The sequence below is a fragment of the Eurosta solidaginis genome, chromosome 1 (assembly GCF_040869045.1).
Source record: "Eurosta solidaginis isolate ZX-2024a chromosome 1, ASM4086904v1, whole genome shotgun sequence".
In the NCBI taxonomy this organism is placed as follows: domain Eukaryota; kingdom Metazoa; phylum Arthropoda; class Insecta; order Diptera; family Tephritidae; genus Eurosta; species Eurosta solidaginis.
Window position 1 is genome coordinate 46,270,711 of NC_090319.1, and position 16,787 is coordinate 46,287,497.

The following is a 16,787-nucleotide window of genomic DNA, read 5'->3' on the forward strand; positions in this document are numbered from 1 at the left end:
ACCACACTAAAAAAAAAAGAATATGGTCTGGCAGAAAGTAAAAAATCTACAAAAAAATTGTGGCAATAGCTATTAAGTTGCAGTGTTCTATGACTTCTAATGCTTATCAGCAGATACAAAATAAGATGAATCTGAAATCGAATAACTTGAAGAAATAGAATATAGTATAAATATAGATATATATAGAAAATAGTATAAAGTTGACAGAAGCTACAAATTTTGATAACAAAAATTGTTGGTGACAAAGAAAACAGCAATTGAGATCTGATCTCAGTTTGCGAATATTTATTAAATGCAATGTAGATCATGCGATGTAGATCATACGATGTAGATCATAAGATGTAGATCATGCGATGTAGATCATGCGATGTAGATCACACTGCATTTTACATATATTCGCATTCACAGATATCAGCTCTCATCACAGAGAGTGCTTTAGTTTTACGAGGGTATTCGAAAATGGATGTAATTACGTAAATTACCAACACAACGAAGTTTCGTCAAGCCTTATGCCAAACACTTGTAGGCACACTGCACAGTTTTAAGGAATGCCTGCCATTTGGAATAATTATTCATCTGATTGCAGACCCAAAGGATTGCTATTCTTTTTCATTATTCCGGAATAATTAAGGAAACAATGTTTAGTTATTATTAAAAAAAAAGAAAAGAAAAAAATGAATAATGGCTATTGAGTACTTTTTTCTCACATCTCTTGTATTCATTGCAATTAAAAACAGGAGAGAGAAACCAGAAGGTGTAAACAGCCTACTATTGCTTTCCGCGCTACCAGTGTTTATCCATGTGTCACACCTTGACACCTTTTTAGTAAGGTCAATGACTGAGGATAATTGATCGGATTTCGCCACCAGCATACCCGTCGTGAATATATTCCAAACATCTAACCTCTTCCACATACGGGGTAACTATGTACTACTTGCCGAAACCACCTTGAGAGTGGCAAAGTAAGTTGAATGCGAGCGCATTTGCATTGCCGAATTTATAGCAGAGTAAGAGCATAGGAGCTTACAAAATCAGAAAACTGATTTTCCCACGTTTTGCGTACAAACACGATTGTCCCGTTGAAGCCATTTAATTTTTATGTATTTTTATTTTATTTTTGGTTATTTTTGCAAATATTGTTTGAAGTACTACCAAATGCAATTTTTGTTTTTTTTTTTAGGTAATGTTGAACAAGCCGCTGCGGGAGGGCCTCACATAGTCTGAGTGTACCCATATTATTTTCAGAAGTTTGCTCAACGACCAAACTGAAAACCCCTATCGAAAACCGGCACCTATGTTATAAGAAAGCACTATCCTTCTGGCAAATACCAAAATTGTTAAAGGATCTTTGCTTCATGCTGCTTCTAGATCTGATAGAAGTGCCACTCCTAATGGCTGGAGTCTTAGTCTGAAGAATGCAGGAACGAGCATAAGACGTTCTCGATCTTATCCTCCTCCAACACACACATTCTACATCTACTATCACTGAAAAGACCTAATTTAAAAACATGTGATGCCAAAAGGCAGTGGGAAGCCAGAACACCCGTCATGAGCCTGCAGTCCCTTCTTTGAATGATAAGAATAACTTTGTTTGTCAAAGATTGTAAGACCTACACATTCTCTTCGACACAATGCAGCCACTCGCTTAGATCAACGCCTTTCCCGCTTGGTCGATCACGTGCAACTCTCAACTTCTTTTAAATTCGCCTAATTTGATTGTTATGTCTGAGGTAGAAGCATAGAATAATGTGCACTGTTAAGCTAGCGTCAACCTCTATTTTGGCTCCTAGGAACCCACTGAAGCGCAACTAGGGAATCAGGTAATGTATTCGTCCTATATTTGATGACGCTCTAGTATTATTACGGTTTGGCCTAGCTCTAACTGCTCTGAGGCACTGAGTCTCACTGCAGTTCTTAGCGCTATTTTCTTCGCAGCCAGGTTTAAGGGTGGTGTGTGCATAATGGCCTATAGGGTGCATTGTCGGGCTTTTTAAGGGCTCCCGTTACACTAAGCATTCAAAGTCACATACCCCCTATAACTTCTAGAGGATCATGCCTGCTAGCTTAGTGCTTTTCCAATTCGGAACCTTATACCTCCAAATGAATGAGACCGTATCCGTTTTCTCCGCATTGACGCTCAACCCGACTAAAGATGCCCTAGTATGTAACTTAACAAGGGGGCGGACACAATTACTTGTAAGAATGTGCTGACACCACACTTCAGCAAACTGGAGCGAAGCCAACGCAGGTATGATCTGATATCATATTGCGTAAGCAGACGAAATGCAATTCATGTGTACTGCAGCGTAAGCGATATGATATGCAGAAAAAATGCAAGTCGTGTGATTTGCCACGCAAGCGATAAAATATTATTTTGGCCAATCGTGGGGAGTGCAGTGTCAGCAAATAAGAAATAAATTAAACTAATTTAGAAGCTTAGAGTTAGCTTTTAGTATAGAATAAAATTCAGTCTGTTATTGGACATCGAAATAAATGGTAAATAGACTTAAGAACCAAACCAATTAGTTTCATTCCTTCTTTGCAGTTTATGATGGGGCCGCGGGGCGGCCCTCAACTTTAATTTTTTGGAGCCCTAGTCCTTGGGCTCATTAACTTGTATATGTCGATGTGCCCGATCCATCAAAGAACTTATTGTTGAAAGGCACTTTTAAAACTGCAACATCCACCACTCTGAGGCGCGCCTCTGTCCACTGGTTTTGTGGATTCATACAACCCATATGTAGAAGTACTTTTTTTTTATTTAACATCCAGCCGATCCACCTGGTGAGGAGTGGATGTACTACAATGTACTTAAAGCCCTTCATGTTTTTCAACTTAGGGACATTCGAGAAGGCTCTGGCAATGTCTAGGAAGATTCCCTAGGCATAATCCTTATATTTCAAAGCATTCTAAATTTTCTAAACCACCCTATACAGTGTCTACTGGCTTTCTTTTGGTGTACACATGTTGTGCTGTGGAGAACAGCTTTTCATCCATGTTGGATCCTATAACACACATCAGCCTCTCAAAGGTATTATTCAGAAAATATGTTGAGGTTATGTGTTTGTAGTCTTTGGGATACAAATGACTGATTTTCCCTGCCTTTGGTAAGAATATTACACGAGTAGTTCTCCAAGAGTTTGGTACATGTTTCAGTCTTATGTACCTGTCAAATATTGTTTTGAAGCCATTCTACGATCATTTCCCCTAACTAGGACTTTACTTAACAGCACTGCTTCTTTGAAGTATCCGATATCCGCAAATAAACTTTTTGAGGCCTATCAACTGTTCTCTATGTTCATCCCATCAAGCTTTACTTTCATGACGTTTGCAAGCTTACACATTTATTTTTCCTGTCCTCTAGGCGTGCTCAGCTCTTTCTCTGTATATTCTCAGTTCTCTGTATATTCTAAGGCCACAAGCTTTTGTTAAACGCGTCTTTGAATATTATAAATTTTGCTGATACTCCGTTGATAGTTTGCTACTATCCCGTTCAAACGAATGTTTAATTTTGATTTCTCACACACCAGACAATTTTTCAAAATCAGCTTCCTATTCTTATTGTACCACATAATATAATTAAACTAAATAAGCAGTTTATTTTAAAAATAATAACTTTTCGTTTACTAAGGTCGAAAACTGAATAAACGCTTACAATTTTTCCTGAGCTAGCCATGGAATGCTTCAATAATATATGGACAAATTTAAGAAAGTCATAAGGAAAATTGTGCAATGTGTAGTTGTAGTGGTCATAGCGCCAATTGTCAATATCATCATTAGGATTTGGTCATAAAGGCAACCGACTTTATGGCCGTTGAATGTTTATCACTCCATCAAAAATTAATACATTTTTACCCTTTACTTACAATAATACAGCTGCAGTGTTATCATGTGATGTGCGACATCACAGACATATCATGCCAATTTCAATAGACATGTTCTTGCTGATTCACTCACCCTCATGTTTGAGTGTATGTGCACACTGTGCGGCTGAATAACAACAAGTGTAGTTTTTGAGTGTGGGAAAAAATTACTTTTAGTTTTAATTATCTCAATTGAATGTGCACTGAGTAAGGACATCTGAGTAAGGACATGAGTACCAGGTAGAAAATACGTTCATTATAACTCTAGCAGATGTAAATTGAAAAATTACAAAAATAAAACGCTGACTGATACACTGACGGAAAAAAAGTATTGGTACAAGAAATGTTTGACTTCAGAAGTTGAATGTTTGTCTTTTTTTATAAAAACATATAACAAACCCAAAAAAGCACGAAAGTTAAGGATCTTAAGCGAAATTCGAAATAATTCCAGTTTGAATTTTAAAATTTTCAATAAAAATTTTTAGAAGTTTTCTGAGTATGCGGTTTTGGAGCACATTTCGTTAAAGTGTTAATCTTAATCCCCTTTAAAAATTTTCTTATTTTTGGGAATTTTTTTCGTCAAATAAGCTGAGCATTTACTCCATACAACGTTTTTAGCGAGATTTTTTAAAGGAAGAAAGTTTCCTACTCAGCTTACAAAAAAAAAAAAAATTAAAATATCAGAAATTTTTTTCACGGTATTAAAGTAAACCGTATTATATTAAATTTAAATGATCTACAAAATTCGTTCTTTGAAAAACACTAAAAAATCTGGAGTACTAATTGGAAAATTATACTGCAGACTCTAGTTTCGAATTCGAATTTTTGCGAATTTTTCGTAACATTTCGAAGTACAGTTTATGTAAACTTTACTTTATATTTGTTCATGTTTTTATGCTGAAACTGCAAAAATTATTTAACATAAGCGAAACTACATAAAAACTTTAAAACGTTTCTTGTACCAATACTTTTTTCCATAAGTGTACATAAAACCATGTGTGAAATGAAATGAAAGTAAAACTTTAACAGCAAAAATTATACCAAAAATTCATTATCATTTTATTTTGTGAACAAATATGTAAAACGTGAAATGTGTGCTTAATAATGTGAAAATCTACTGAAGGTCATTGGAAACAAAAAAATAAAGAAAAAAATGTGTGTCACATAGAATATAAAACCCCCGCATAAGAAGTAAATGTGTGCATATACGCCCTTTGTTAATATAAATTACATACAAATAAATATAAAAGCAAAAAGGAAATATCGAAACCCACAGCATTAACAAATAAGTTAAACATCAGCATCGTTTCATCAACATTTTTGTTCATCAGTCGCCAATTGAAAGGAGACGCGTTTTGTCCTTCAAGCACCACCATTCAAGCATTTCTGGCAACATAACCAAATTTTTGACAGCAGACAAAAACAAAAAAAAACAAAAAAAAAAAAAAAAAAAAATGAGCAAACAAGCACATCAACATCATCAGCAACATAATTTAGTGTGATGTTGTTGTTGTTATTTTTCTCTTATTTTTTGTCAACTCAATTTGGTGCAGATACAACTTTGGCATTCAACGAAGTGGCGTCAGCAAGCTGTTGACATCTTCGCTATTGCTACTTTTAAGTAAACCCCACATCTACGTATTTATCAATGTATATGTGTAAATATGTATGTATATTTACATACGTATATAACAAAAAAGTGAAGTACCACAAAAATTAAAGACACGAAAATATATTTATATAATTTGAATTTCGCATGAAATGTTGCTGGAATACGCAATGATGTTGCTTGTGTTTGGATTAACCACAAACGTTAAACGGAGCCAAATCGAAGCACTTGGTAAGGCAAATTTATTAAGCTGTTATTTGCATATGTGTGTTTGCTAGTGTGTGAGAGTGTGGTTATTTGTTGATGTTAAATGAATAAATCGTGGGGGAGAAAAATTGGCGTTTTAAATTCTATCAAAGAAATCAAGCTTAAAAGGAATTTTGCTTCTTTAAATCAATACTGTCGTTGTTGTTTTTGTTGTGACAGTTTTTCGGCCCATCCAATAGATACGATCACAGACATTGTGCTAACAGTATCATTATCATTCTAGAACAAAAGTTGTCGTGGTAGCTCTACGTGGGGAAGAAAGTGAAGAAGTCCTCGACGGCGCTTTATGCATGTAAAAGAATGCTGGAGTGTCAGTGGGATCTATTGCCCTCTCTTACTCATTACGTATTTACAGCGATTGTAAAGCCTATGTTATACTATAGAATGCTTGTTCGGTGAATAGTTACACCAAAATAACCTACCTCAAAACAAGTAAGGAAGGCTAAGTTCGGGTGTAACCGAACAGCTCGCAAAACTTTTAAATTAGGTACCTTCTTTTGAAAGTGGGCGGTGCCACGCCCATTGTCCACAATTTTACTAACTTTCTATTCTGTGTCATAAGGTCAACCCACCTAACAAGTTTCATCGCTTTATCCGTCTTTGGTAATGTATTATCGCATTTTTTCTGTATTTCGAAACTTTCGATATCGAAAAAGTGGGCGTGGTTTTAACCTGATTTCGTTCATTTTAAATAGTGATCTGAGATGAGTACCTAGGAACTTACGTACCAAACTTCATTGAGATGCCTCGTAATTTACTCAATTGATCGTGTTTACAGACAGACGGACGGACGGAAATGGCTAAATGAATTTCTTTTTTCGCCCAAATCATTTTGATATATAGATGTATATATCTATCTCGATTAGTTCATGCAATTACAGGGTACCGTTATGCGAACAAAATTAGTATACTATGTGAGCTCTGCTCAGCTGAGTATAAAAATTAGAGGGGATTTGCACTGCTGTCAATGCTTAATATGACGGGGACCTATGAAAATAACTCCCGATTACTGCGCTGTATGCCATTCCACCTGTAGACCCGATGGCGAAGAACACAGTTTTAACAACTGCAACGAGCCCAGTGTCTCGGGGCGGCTTGAGCGCACACTATATGGCTGCCATATACAAGAAGAACAGACTATCTCATCTCGTACCTGGTTGGTGAAAGGGTGCCTAAATGACAGAAGAAGCGACCGATGGTTCCAAATTACTGGAAGAAGTAGTATCTGCGGTATGATGTGCTACTGCGGAAATAAACAGATCCCATAAGCTGCCAGAGCACTGTAGGGGTTTTAAGGTGGAAATAGTAGCCCTTACCAAAGAAATACACACACTGGAAAAAAGGTTAAATTAAAGCAACCTCAACTTTTATTTTGACAGCCATGCAGCAGTTAAGGCTAAAATCTGGCATATCACAACATCCCAAAGTGTGTACGCTCTTAAATAAGTCCCCGGAAAGGTTCGAGATAGGGAGAAGCTTACATCTATATTGTTTCCGAGGGCATATGGGAATAGATGGGAATGAGAAATCGGATGATCTAGCCAAAAAGGCCGCATCCCTCGAAGCTTGCTCCGTAGACGTCCCAATGAGGTTAAAAGTAGGCGAAATTAGCACATGATCGACCAAGCCGGAAATTGTTGAATATCACATTTAGTTCTTACAACCTTAGGTTAGAAAAGTTAGTCTTATCACTAAACAGAGAGGTCTGTAGACTGATGACTGCTAATCTTACTGGACACTGCCTTATGATCACATGTCTTTAAATTAGGCTTGGTCAGTCATAGCAGATGTCGGAAGTGCGGGTTGGAGGAGGAAACTATCAAGCATGTTTTTTGCTCGTGACCTCCGCTTGCCAGGTTAAGACTCCAGCTACTTGGATTGGTAAAGCTGTCGGATCTAGGTTCAAGAAAGCTTATTGTATTTGCTAAGAGGACAAAGTTATTTTATGGCATAGGTTCTGATCCTTGATAGGGGTTTTCAGTTTCGTTGTTTAACAAACTTCTGATAACACTTCGGACTCATTCAGTCTATATGAGGTGCTCACGGACCGGTCGGTTCATCCTAACTTAAACTGTTATGAGTTTCCTATAACGAAAGTCCGAGGAAACTTGATATATTTACAGAGTTGGACCAAAGAGATAAGTGTATTAAAGGGGTTGGTTTCATATTGCAATTGAAAAGATGTTTGGTGTCATATTGGGACATGTTTCAAGCAGTTCGTCTCTGATGGTCTTTTAAATGCTCCTTTTCCTTATACGGCTGATTACTTAAGTCTCGAATTTCTTTATACTGCTTACGGAAATGACCTTTTAAGAGCTTGGGAGAGGGTTATTGCCAATCATATGTGTTTTGAGATGCCCAGGTTTCTGAGAAGTCAGCAGAAACTGTTTTTGCAGCATTTCATTTATCCCTTTTATGGAGAATTTTCTTGCCTCACTGTGTAGATAAAGTTGTAGAGACACAAAGAAAAATCTCGTGACACTTCTGAGCGCGGTTTTTGAAAGACCTGCAATTTCCTTCATTACATTTTATTTAGGCTCGGCGACAATATTGGCGATGCGTAGCACACAAACGGCCGATCAATTGCCTTATAAGTGATTATTTGTCTTTGACCAAAAAGCCGACAAGAGGCTTGAGAATTTTGTTATCACTCTAGACTTAAGGTACAATCGCAGATGCATGCTAGACAAAAATGGAGAGCCTGATCGCACCCACTTATTTTGTGTGTTGGGCCGTCAATGGCGAAAAGCCATCGAAGTGGATGTGAGAGATATTCGAAATTTGCTTTGAAAAAGTTGTAAAAAAGGTCACCGAAGGGTTGCGAGGCAAAGAACTGGACAGACTACAGAGATAGTCGTTAACTTTAAAGCATAAGTCATCAAATATGGGCCATTATCGTGCAGTAATCGGCGAAAGACACAATGAAAATAACTTCTGGCGGAGAAGGAAGCTTCAGTAGAAATATGTTAAACAAAAGTGGGGATGGGACACCACATTACGGCCCACCCTGTTTAACTCTTCTGGGCTTAGATGTTACTGAATGGCGCCGAGAGACTGGGCGGGAGGGTCTCGCAATTACGTGCCGTGATTTACTGTATCAAAAGCTTTTGAGAAATCTAGCGCTACGAAAAATATTGTTCTGCGATGGTGTTCTTGATGACAAAAGTGGCCAAAAAGAGGTTAAAGATATGCTCTAGATATTTGTACCACTCATTTCCAAGGTTCTAAGCATCGGCATGGCAAACAATACCGTCTGCGTGTATTGCTTAAGATGGCTTAGAAAGTTTCATGGAATTTTTAACCTCTGTGGCAGCGATTATAATAAGATACGCGGAAAGTTTATGTGCATATGTTGGCCAGCTGTTTGAATTTGTCAATCGAGGAATGCAGAACATATTTCCGCAAAAAGTGCTCGCACATTTCTTCGCATTCGATAGCACTAAGCGCCGAAAGCGATACATATTTTGTCGTTGTGCAGTCGAGTTTGATATGGACTTTACGGCAGGGAAGTTAAAATTTTTTGGATGTTTCTCCAACCTCGCCCGCTTGTATTTCTCTACAAGCTGCTTGATGTGTTGGTTTATATCCCCTGTTTAGGGGTTTGCGTGTTTCATGTTTTGTTATAAGGTCACGTTCTCTCGCTTGCGGCCTCCATTTGAAAGTATGGCCGGATTTCCACAACTCTTCCAGATCTTACAGAAAGCAGGTTGCACTTGACGAAAATTATTCGGGATTGTGAGGGCAGCAAAGTGGTTGTCAATATTTGTTTTATATTCCTCCTACTTTCCTTTCTCAATACTAATGAAAGTGTTTTTCCATTAATCGTTTATTAATCGATTAACTATAAAATAATTAGCGGCCACCGTGGTGTGATGGTAGCGTGCTCCGCCTATCACACCGTATGCCCTGGGTTTGCACCCCGGGCAAAGCAACATCAAAATTTTAGAAATAAGGTTTTTCAATTAGAAGACAATTTTTCTAAGCAGGGTCGCCCCTCGGCAGTGTTTGGCAAGCGCTCCGGGTGTATTTCTGCCATGAAAAGCTCTCAGTGAAAACCCACCTGCCTTGCAGATGCCGTTCGGAGTCGGCATAAAAGATGTAGGTCCCGTCCGGCCAATTTGTAGGGAAAATCAAGAGGAGCACGACGCAAATTGGAAGAGAAGCTCGGCCTTAGATCTCTTCGGAGGTTATCGCGCCTTACATTTATTTTTTTTTTTTTTATAAAATAATTAGAACTTTTTCTTGCAACAGAGTAATCATGGTATTTTTCATGAATAGCACTACGTAATAATGGTTATAATATAATTGATCTGAGCAAGGCCTTTCTTAGTGATTAATTTTTATTTTCAAATAAGTTTTTTTAAAACTACAATTTTTCGACCGAATAGGTTTTGCGAATAGTTGTTCTCTCTTCTTCCCTTTTCTTCTCTCTTTCAAACCCTATGTTGATTGCTCTTTTTGTCTAGCGCTTTTTACCGGACGAGAGCTACATACCTACGTATTGGTAGACAGTCCCAGTTCCGCACTGAAGCCCGTTTGCAGATGAAGTGTGCTGCCAGAGCTTTCTTTGATCGCACTTCAATGTTCCTTTCCAAGCTAAATTTGGAGTCGAGTGTCATGCCAAAATATTTGGCTACAGGCGATAAATTTATCTTTGTGCCTTTTAGCTTGGGTAAATTAAGGGAAGAGATTTTTGTGCTTCTTGTAAACAGGCAAGTTCCGTTTTAGTTGGGTTTAACCTTAGCCCGTTTTGCCCTGCCATATTCACAGGCTTAGTAATCGTTGGCAGGATTTCGCCTGTGATCAGAATCATTAAGACCTCTGCGTATGTGATTACTGTCGTTTCTTCCACCCTTAAGACGCTTAAATTTCATTAGCTTCCTCAGGAGAGACGATACATTTATTAAATATAAATTTTTGTTTAACTTAATCATTCTTTCATTAAATAGTAAATAAAGTATCTCGTGTTGTATCTTATGGCTGCCGCGCACAATTTAATACCGTTGTTGTGCATTTAATTATCACCTTACTATTTATTTCTTTAACGTGTCTTACAAATAGTTCTTGTAGGCTTAGTAACTTTTTAGGGCTTCATGCCTTTATTTCTCTTTTATGGGAGGGTTTCATTCTACATTGGTGCACCAATTCACTGTAAGACATGTTTGTATTTTAGTATGGTTTTTACGAAGTCATATCAATACACAACTATAAAAACAAATGTACATGCAGTTCAAAAGAATGTCGTATTCACTGTTAAATCATAACCCACGCTTTTTTCAAGTTTTCCAAAGTTCTATATAAACAGAACTTATACAACGAATAGGAAATGTTGTGAATTACATAAATAATTTAATACCGTTTTTAGTGAAATAAAAAATAAAAAAAACTTAAATTTTTTTTTCATTTTAATGTATAAGGCCCACTTGCAGAACGGCAAAATTACTTTTTAACTCAGAGTTAACCTGAAATGAGGGGTTAAACTCATATATTTAGCCCGCTTTTTCAGTAGTTGGCTAAGCTAAGTTTAAACTAAGTCAGCTTAAACTCCAGTTAAACTACTGAACAATTTTTCCGTCACAGTTTAAGGCCGCTTTTGGGGTATGCTTTTTAGGACGGCAACATTGGTTTTTTTATTATCTAATTAATTTGTAGATACGGCAACAGCTGGATTTCGATTACCTAATAAACATGGGAAAAAATTCTCCAGTGAAATATATATCTAGTTCCGGAAGTGATATCCAACATCATTATTTAATTATTTTTATACCAGATAGTTCTAGAGTTGATATCCAACGTCATTCTCCAATCACTATGCAACCTTTGAGAAATTTTGTAAAATTAAAAGTTTTCGAGTTGATCTCCAACTTCATTAAAATTTTCCAATCATTATCCTAATTGCGAGAGATTATGAGGAATCTAAAATTTTCAAATGAATATTCAACACGTTTCTCCAGTTGATATCCTACATAAGATATCGAGTTGAGGAGGAGTTGAAACAAATCTCCAAGGTGGTACTACCAAAACCAACAGCTGTTTATTGGGAGAAATATACGCTTGGTTGATAGCAGTAATGAAGCGCAATTAATCAAAAATAAATTATATAAGCGGTCGCAGTGGTGCTGATTGTAGCGTGCTCCGCCTACCACACCGAAGATCATGGGTTCACGCAACATCAAAATATTAGAAACAAGGTTTTTCAATTAGTATAAAATTTTTCTAAGCGGGGTCGGCCTTTGGTAGTGTTTGGCAAGCACTCTTAATATATTTCAGCCATGAAAAGCTCTCAGTGAAAACTCATCTGCCTTGCAGATGCTGTTCGGATTCGTAAGAAAACAAGTAGGTCCCGTTCCGATTTGTAGGAGAAATTATAAAAAGGAGCACTACGCAAATTGGAAGAGAAGCTCGGCCTAAAAGCTCTTCTGAGGAGATCGCGCTCACATTTTCTTTTCATTATATATATATATATATATTTCGTTTCATGTTCGTGAAATTACCATAGTTTGGAATCTTACATTTGAGTCCAGTTAGAGAACCACAAGTTGTTAACTAATTTTTTTCAACTTAAGTAATACCATTTTTTGCTTTATAAAAAGTCCCTCTTTTGCTGAGTACGCTGTGATTTTCGAGTTGAGCCACTGTTTTCAAGCAGCTCTTGAGATTTTAGGAGTATGCCTAGTTATCAACATGACCACTGTTTGTTGGGTATACTCGACGTCATTACGAACGAACTTCAGTTAAAGTAGACTGAAAAACTACAGAATAAGTTTAAGCCAAGTTTAACTGACAAACTGAGTTGAAATTGTACTGAAAAACCGGGCCTTAAACACGCCTACATTAGCTTCACTTGTATGTTTGCTTGTTTGTAACCCTCTAGTCTAGGCGGGCAAATAAGAGTCAGACCCATCTAGCTGAAATTATTGAATTAGTTAAATATCTCGCTACAAAAGTAGTTGTGCTTAATAGCGGAGACACGAACCTCTCTGCTACGGTGCTATCAAGATCAAATATCTAAGTGGATTGTAGATACTAATACGGCACCATATTTGCATGTTTTTTGGTTTTTTCAAACTATATTTGACAAATTTTTTAAATTCACTCTGAGCTAAAAAAAAATAACTTGGCGTTCTGCGAGTGGGTCTTCATTAATTATTTAAAATTTTCTGACGTTTTGCCTTTTCTCGGTATCAAAAATTTATGTACATACTAGAGCTCCCGGTAGACGTTGTCCTTTCCTATATTTGGAAGGAAGGCTTCCCTTTACCCTATCACTCTCTATATCATCGAATAGACTAAAACTTTACTACTTTTTCTTCCACCCCCTTCTTATTCCTGTTATTTCCTTATTTCCTACATCCCCACCCACTTTTAATTCTAATTCTCGCTCTCACTCTCAACTCCATTCCCACTTCCACTCTTATTTCTACCCCTCTTTAATTCTCACTCTTATTCCCATTCCACTCTAAATCCCTCTTACACTCCCTATCTCTCCCTTTTAAATTATTTCATATATGGAATCATTATAGAGGCATTTGAGAATACATTTTTTGTTTTGCTCACACTCTCAATCCTGCTCCACTTCTTCGACCTCTGCCCCTTCCACTTAAACAACCGCATGTATGGAATCTATGTACAAAATATTTTTCAAATATTTATTAAAAATAAATACCAAAGCAAATATAGCGAGTCTCAATCATTCCTACTTACAATTCACTCTATATCCAATTTGAATTTCATTTTTACACCCTCCACGCATACCACCTATTTTTTTTATATTTGGAACTTCTATACCAAATATTGGATACCTGCTTTAAAATATACCGCAATAGAGCGAATTTAAATATTTGCTAATAGTGGCTGACATCGCTCACATTTTCAAAATTTTAGCCAAAAAATTATCGGGTGATCACATGAACCTACCGTGAAATTTTTATCCAGATTTTTATTGAGTACTTTGGACGCTCATAAGTCACACATCTAGGAGTAAACATTGACTCAAAACTAAATTTTAAGGAGCACTTCAGCGTGGTGGAGGAGAAAGTTTTTAGAGTTAGTGAACCCTAACGCGAATAATGCCCAACATCAGCGGCCCAGCCAAAGCTACCCGTCAGCTATTATCCAACGTAAGCATCTTGATAATATTATATGCAGCACCAGTATGGCACGGATCTAAAATGGTCCACCAAAACCAGCACCTTATCATATTACTGTTATACGAATAGCATGTGCTTATCGGACGGTGTCTGACGACGTGATCCATGTTTTATACAGGAAAATCCCAGTTGATCTACTCTAAAGAACTAAATTACCACCTCACACAGATATTGAGCGGGCACGGCGGCTTCAAGGAATATCTCCATAAACGTGGGATAGAGGAGGATCCTTTCTGTCCACACTGTCCCTCCGAATTGGAAGCGCAGATCATGTTATAAGGCCTTTTGAGGATCTCAACAAAATAAACAACTAAATATATTTGTTGCCTATTAGCCCTATGTTTAATAACTTAAATAATAATATTGATCTTATAGCTGAAGAGCCCCCCATAACAACCATTAGAAGTATATATGATTTGAATACTCATTCGAATTCTTATCAATTTAAATCTGTTTATGCTGTACATCAAAATATACGTAGTTGGCGTCGTAATTTGGATCTATTGGCAACAAATCTTGATGCTTTCCTGAACCTACCTAGCTTTATTTTTGTATCAGAAATCTGGATATATTCTGTTGAGATTGATGAATATAATTTACCAATTATAAATTCTATGCAAGTGCTAATGATTCGTATCCAGCTGGCGGTGTAGGGGTTTTTGTTCATGATTCGTTTGACCGTAGCAAAATTGAACGACTTAGTCTCACTAGTGCTGACGCTATAAAGGTTTCGTGCTGCATTTGCAAAATAAACTTTGTATTTGTCTGTATTTATAGACTTCACTCGCAACCTGCTCAATTATTTATCGATGAGTTCAATTCATTATTAAGTAGTATATCAACGACGAATCTTGTAATTTTGGGCGATTTTAATTTGGATCTATTAAGCGCAAGCCCTGTACTTAATAATTGTAACATGGTATTGTCAGATCATGGGTTATATTCACTTATAAACGAAGCTACTAGACCAGTGGCAGGTACGTGTCTTGATCACGTACTGTGCCGCTTCTTTTGTTCTTCTGGGTCTGCCTGTTCCGCTATTAACTCGGACCTAGGTATCACGGATCACTGTATGAGTGGTATTCTCTATAAAAACACAATGGTTGAGAAAGACGTTAGAAAAAGAAATAGGCATGTTGTGGAAAAAATTAATTTTGATCAACTAACTATTGAACTTCGATTAAATATATGAAGCAATGTATACGCCGAAGAAAATGTATCAAGGGCATACGGCTTGTTTTTAGATAATTTAATGCAATACATTAACTCCTCAACATACTGCGTTAACAAAAAAGCATCAGAAATCAGAATCAAACCGTGGATAAATAAATGCCTTTTAAATAGAATTAGGTTCAAAAATAAATTTAAAAAAAGGTGCAACAAACATCCATATGACACCAATTTGAATACTCGTTTTAAGCAAATATGCAAGCGAATCAATGGAGAAATTCGTAAATGCCGGGACGATTATTATAATAACTTAGTCAATAAATCCAAAGGTAATCCAAAAGAAGAGTGGAAAGTAATAAATAGGATTATTGATAAAAACACAAAAAGGCAAGATTCTCATTTTGTTTTACAAAAAGAAGGCGTTGATATTTCTGTTCCCATAGAAATAGCTAATGATTTTAATGAATACTTTACTTCAATTGTGAAGTCAAACTTTTCGCCAAATGTGACACCCCCTTGCGATTGTTGCTCTGATTTTGGAGTAGCTAAAGATTCTTTCAGAAGCAATAGCTTCTTTTTTGAGCCAATCTGAGGATCGGAAATTTTAACTGCAATCAAATCTTTGAAAAATAGTAATTCTTCCGGTCATGATGGAATCTCTAACGTTATGTTAAAGAAAATCTCATACAATATTGTTGATTTTTTAAAACATATCTTTAACTTGAGTGTTACAACTGGGATTTTCCCAGAACAATTAAAATTAGGAATTGTAATACCGATTCTCAAAAAAGGTAATAAAAAAGATATGGCTAACTATAGGCCGATTTCACTTTTGTCATCAATTACTAAAATTTTTGAAAAAAATTGTAAAAGTAAAGATGTTATCCTACTTTGAAAAAATAAATTTTCTTAGTCCTTTGCAATTTGGTTTCAGGGATGGTCTTTCTACGGAAGATGCTTTTTGGACTTCTGTTCAACTATATACAAGGGTATTGATTCAAAAAAAGATTGTGCTGGGCTTTTTGTGGACATTACAAAAGCATTCGATATGGTTGATCATGGCCGTCTTTTAAATAAGCTTTATAATTTGGGAATTCGTGGCTTCTTATACAATCGGTTTGTTTTTTATTTAGGAAATCGAACCCAAAGAGTGAAAATAGGCAACACTCTTAGTGAGACCAAAGTCATAAACTCTGGTGTAACTTTTCACAGTGCAATATGCAAACGTAATATCCTATATAGTAACAAGTGCTCCAACCATCGTTATGAGTATTCTTTTCAAAATAATACAGCATGTGACTTTAAATGCTTTGAAATTGAAAAACTGAATAGCTTCAAATACCTAGGAGTCACAATTGACTGTAACCTAAACTGGAATGAGCAAATCGCAACTGTAAGAATATACTTACTTTCAACCAATCGTATACTTTACCGTCTCAGAAAATACGTTCTAAACCATACACTGAAAACAGTTTATTATAGTATATTTCATTCAAAATTAGAATATGGAATAAGTTGCTGGGTGGTGCTCACTCCAATAAAATAAATCAATTAACTGTACTGCAAAAATATGCAGTAAGAAAAATTTATAATTGTCCACATCGGACTCACTCCTTTGACTTATTTAGAAGATCAAATATATTCCCAGTTCGGCATTTGTTCTATTACAAAGTTTTAAAAATTTTTTACATGAGAGGTGGCTATTTGCAAAATCCAAAACGAGGAATG

At 36.4% G+C, this 16,787-nt stretch overlaps 1 protein-coding gene across 7 annotated transcripts in view; it reads left to right on the top strand.

Moving 5' to 3' along the window:
* Nucleotides 1-16,787, top strand: part of dpr5 (defective proboscis extension response 5) — a 47,145-nt gene that overhangs the window by 836 nt on the left and 29,522 nt on the right. For 4 of the 7 annotated variants that reach the window (XM_067763658.1, XM_067763415.1, XM_067763503.1 and 1 more), the window contains exon 2: nucleotides 4,987-5,703. In XM_067763658.1, coding sequence (XP_067619759.1) covers nucleotides 5,625-5,703 — 79 coding nt within the window. In that variant the 5' untranslated portion in view covers nucleotides 4,987-5,624. Of the gene's footprint in view, nucleotides 1-4,844; nucleotides 5,704-16,787 lie in introns of all 7 variants that reach the window. The other 3 variants (XM_067763748.1, XM_067763784.1, XM_067763326.1) reach the window with 1 other exon arrangement.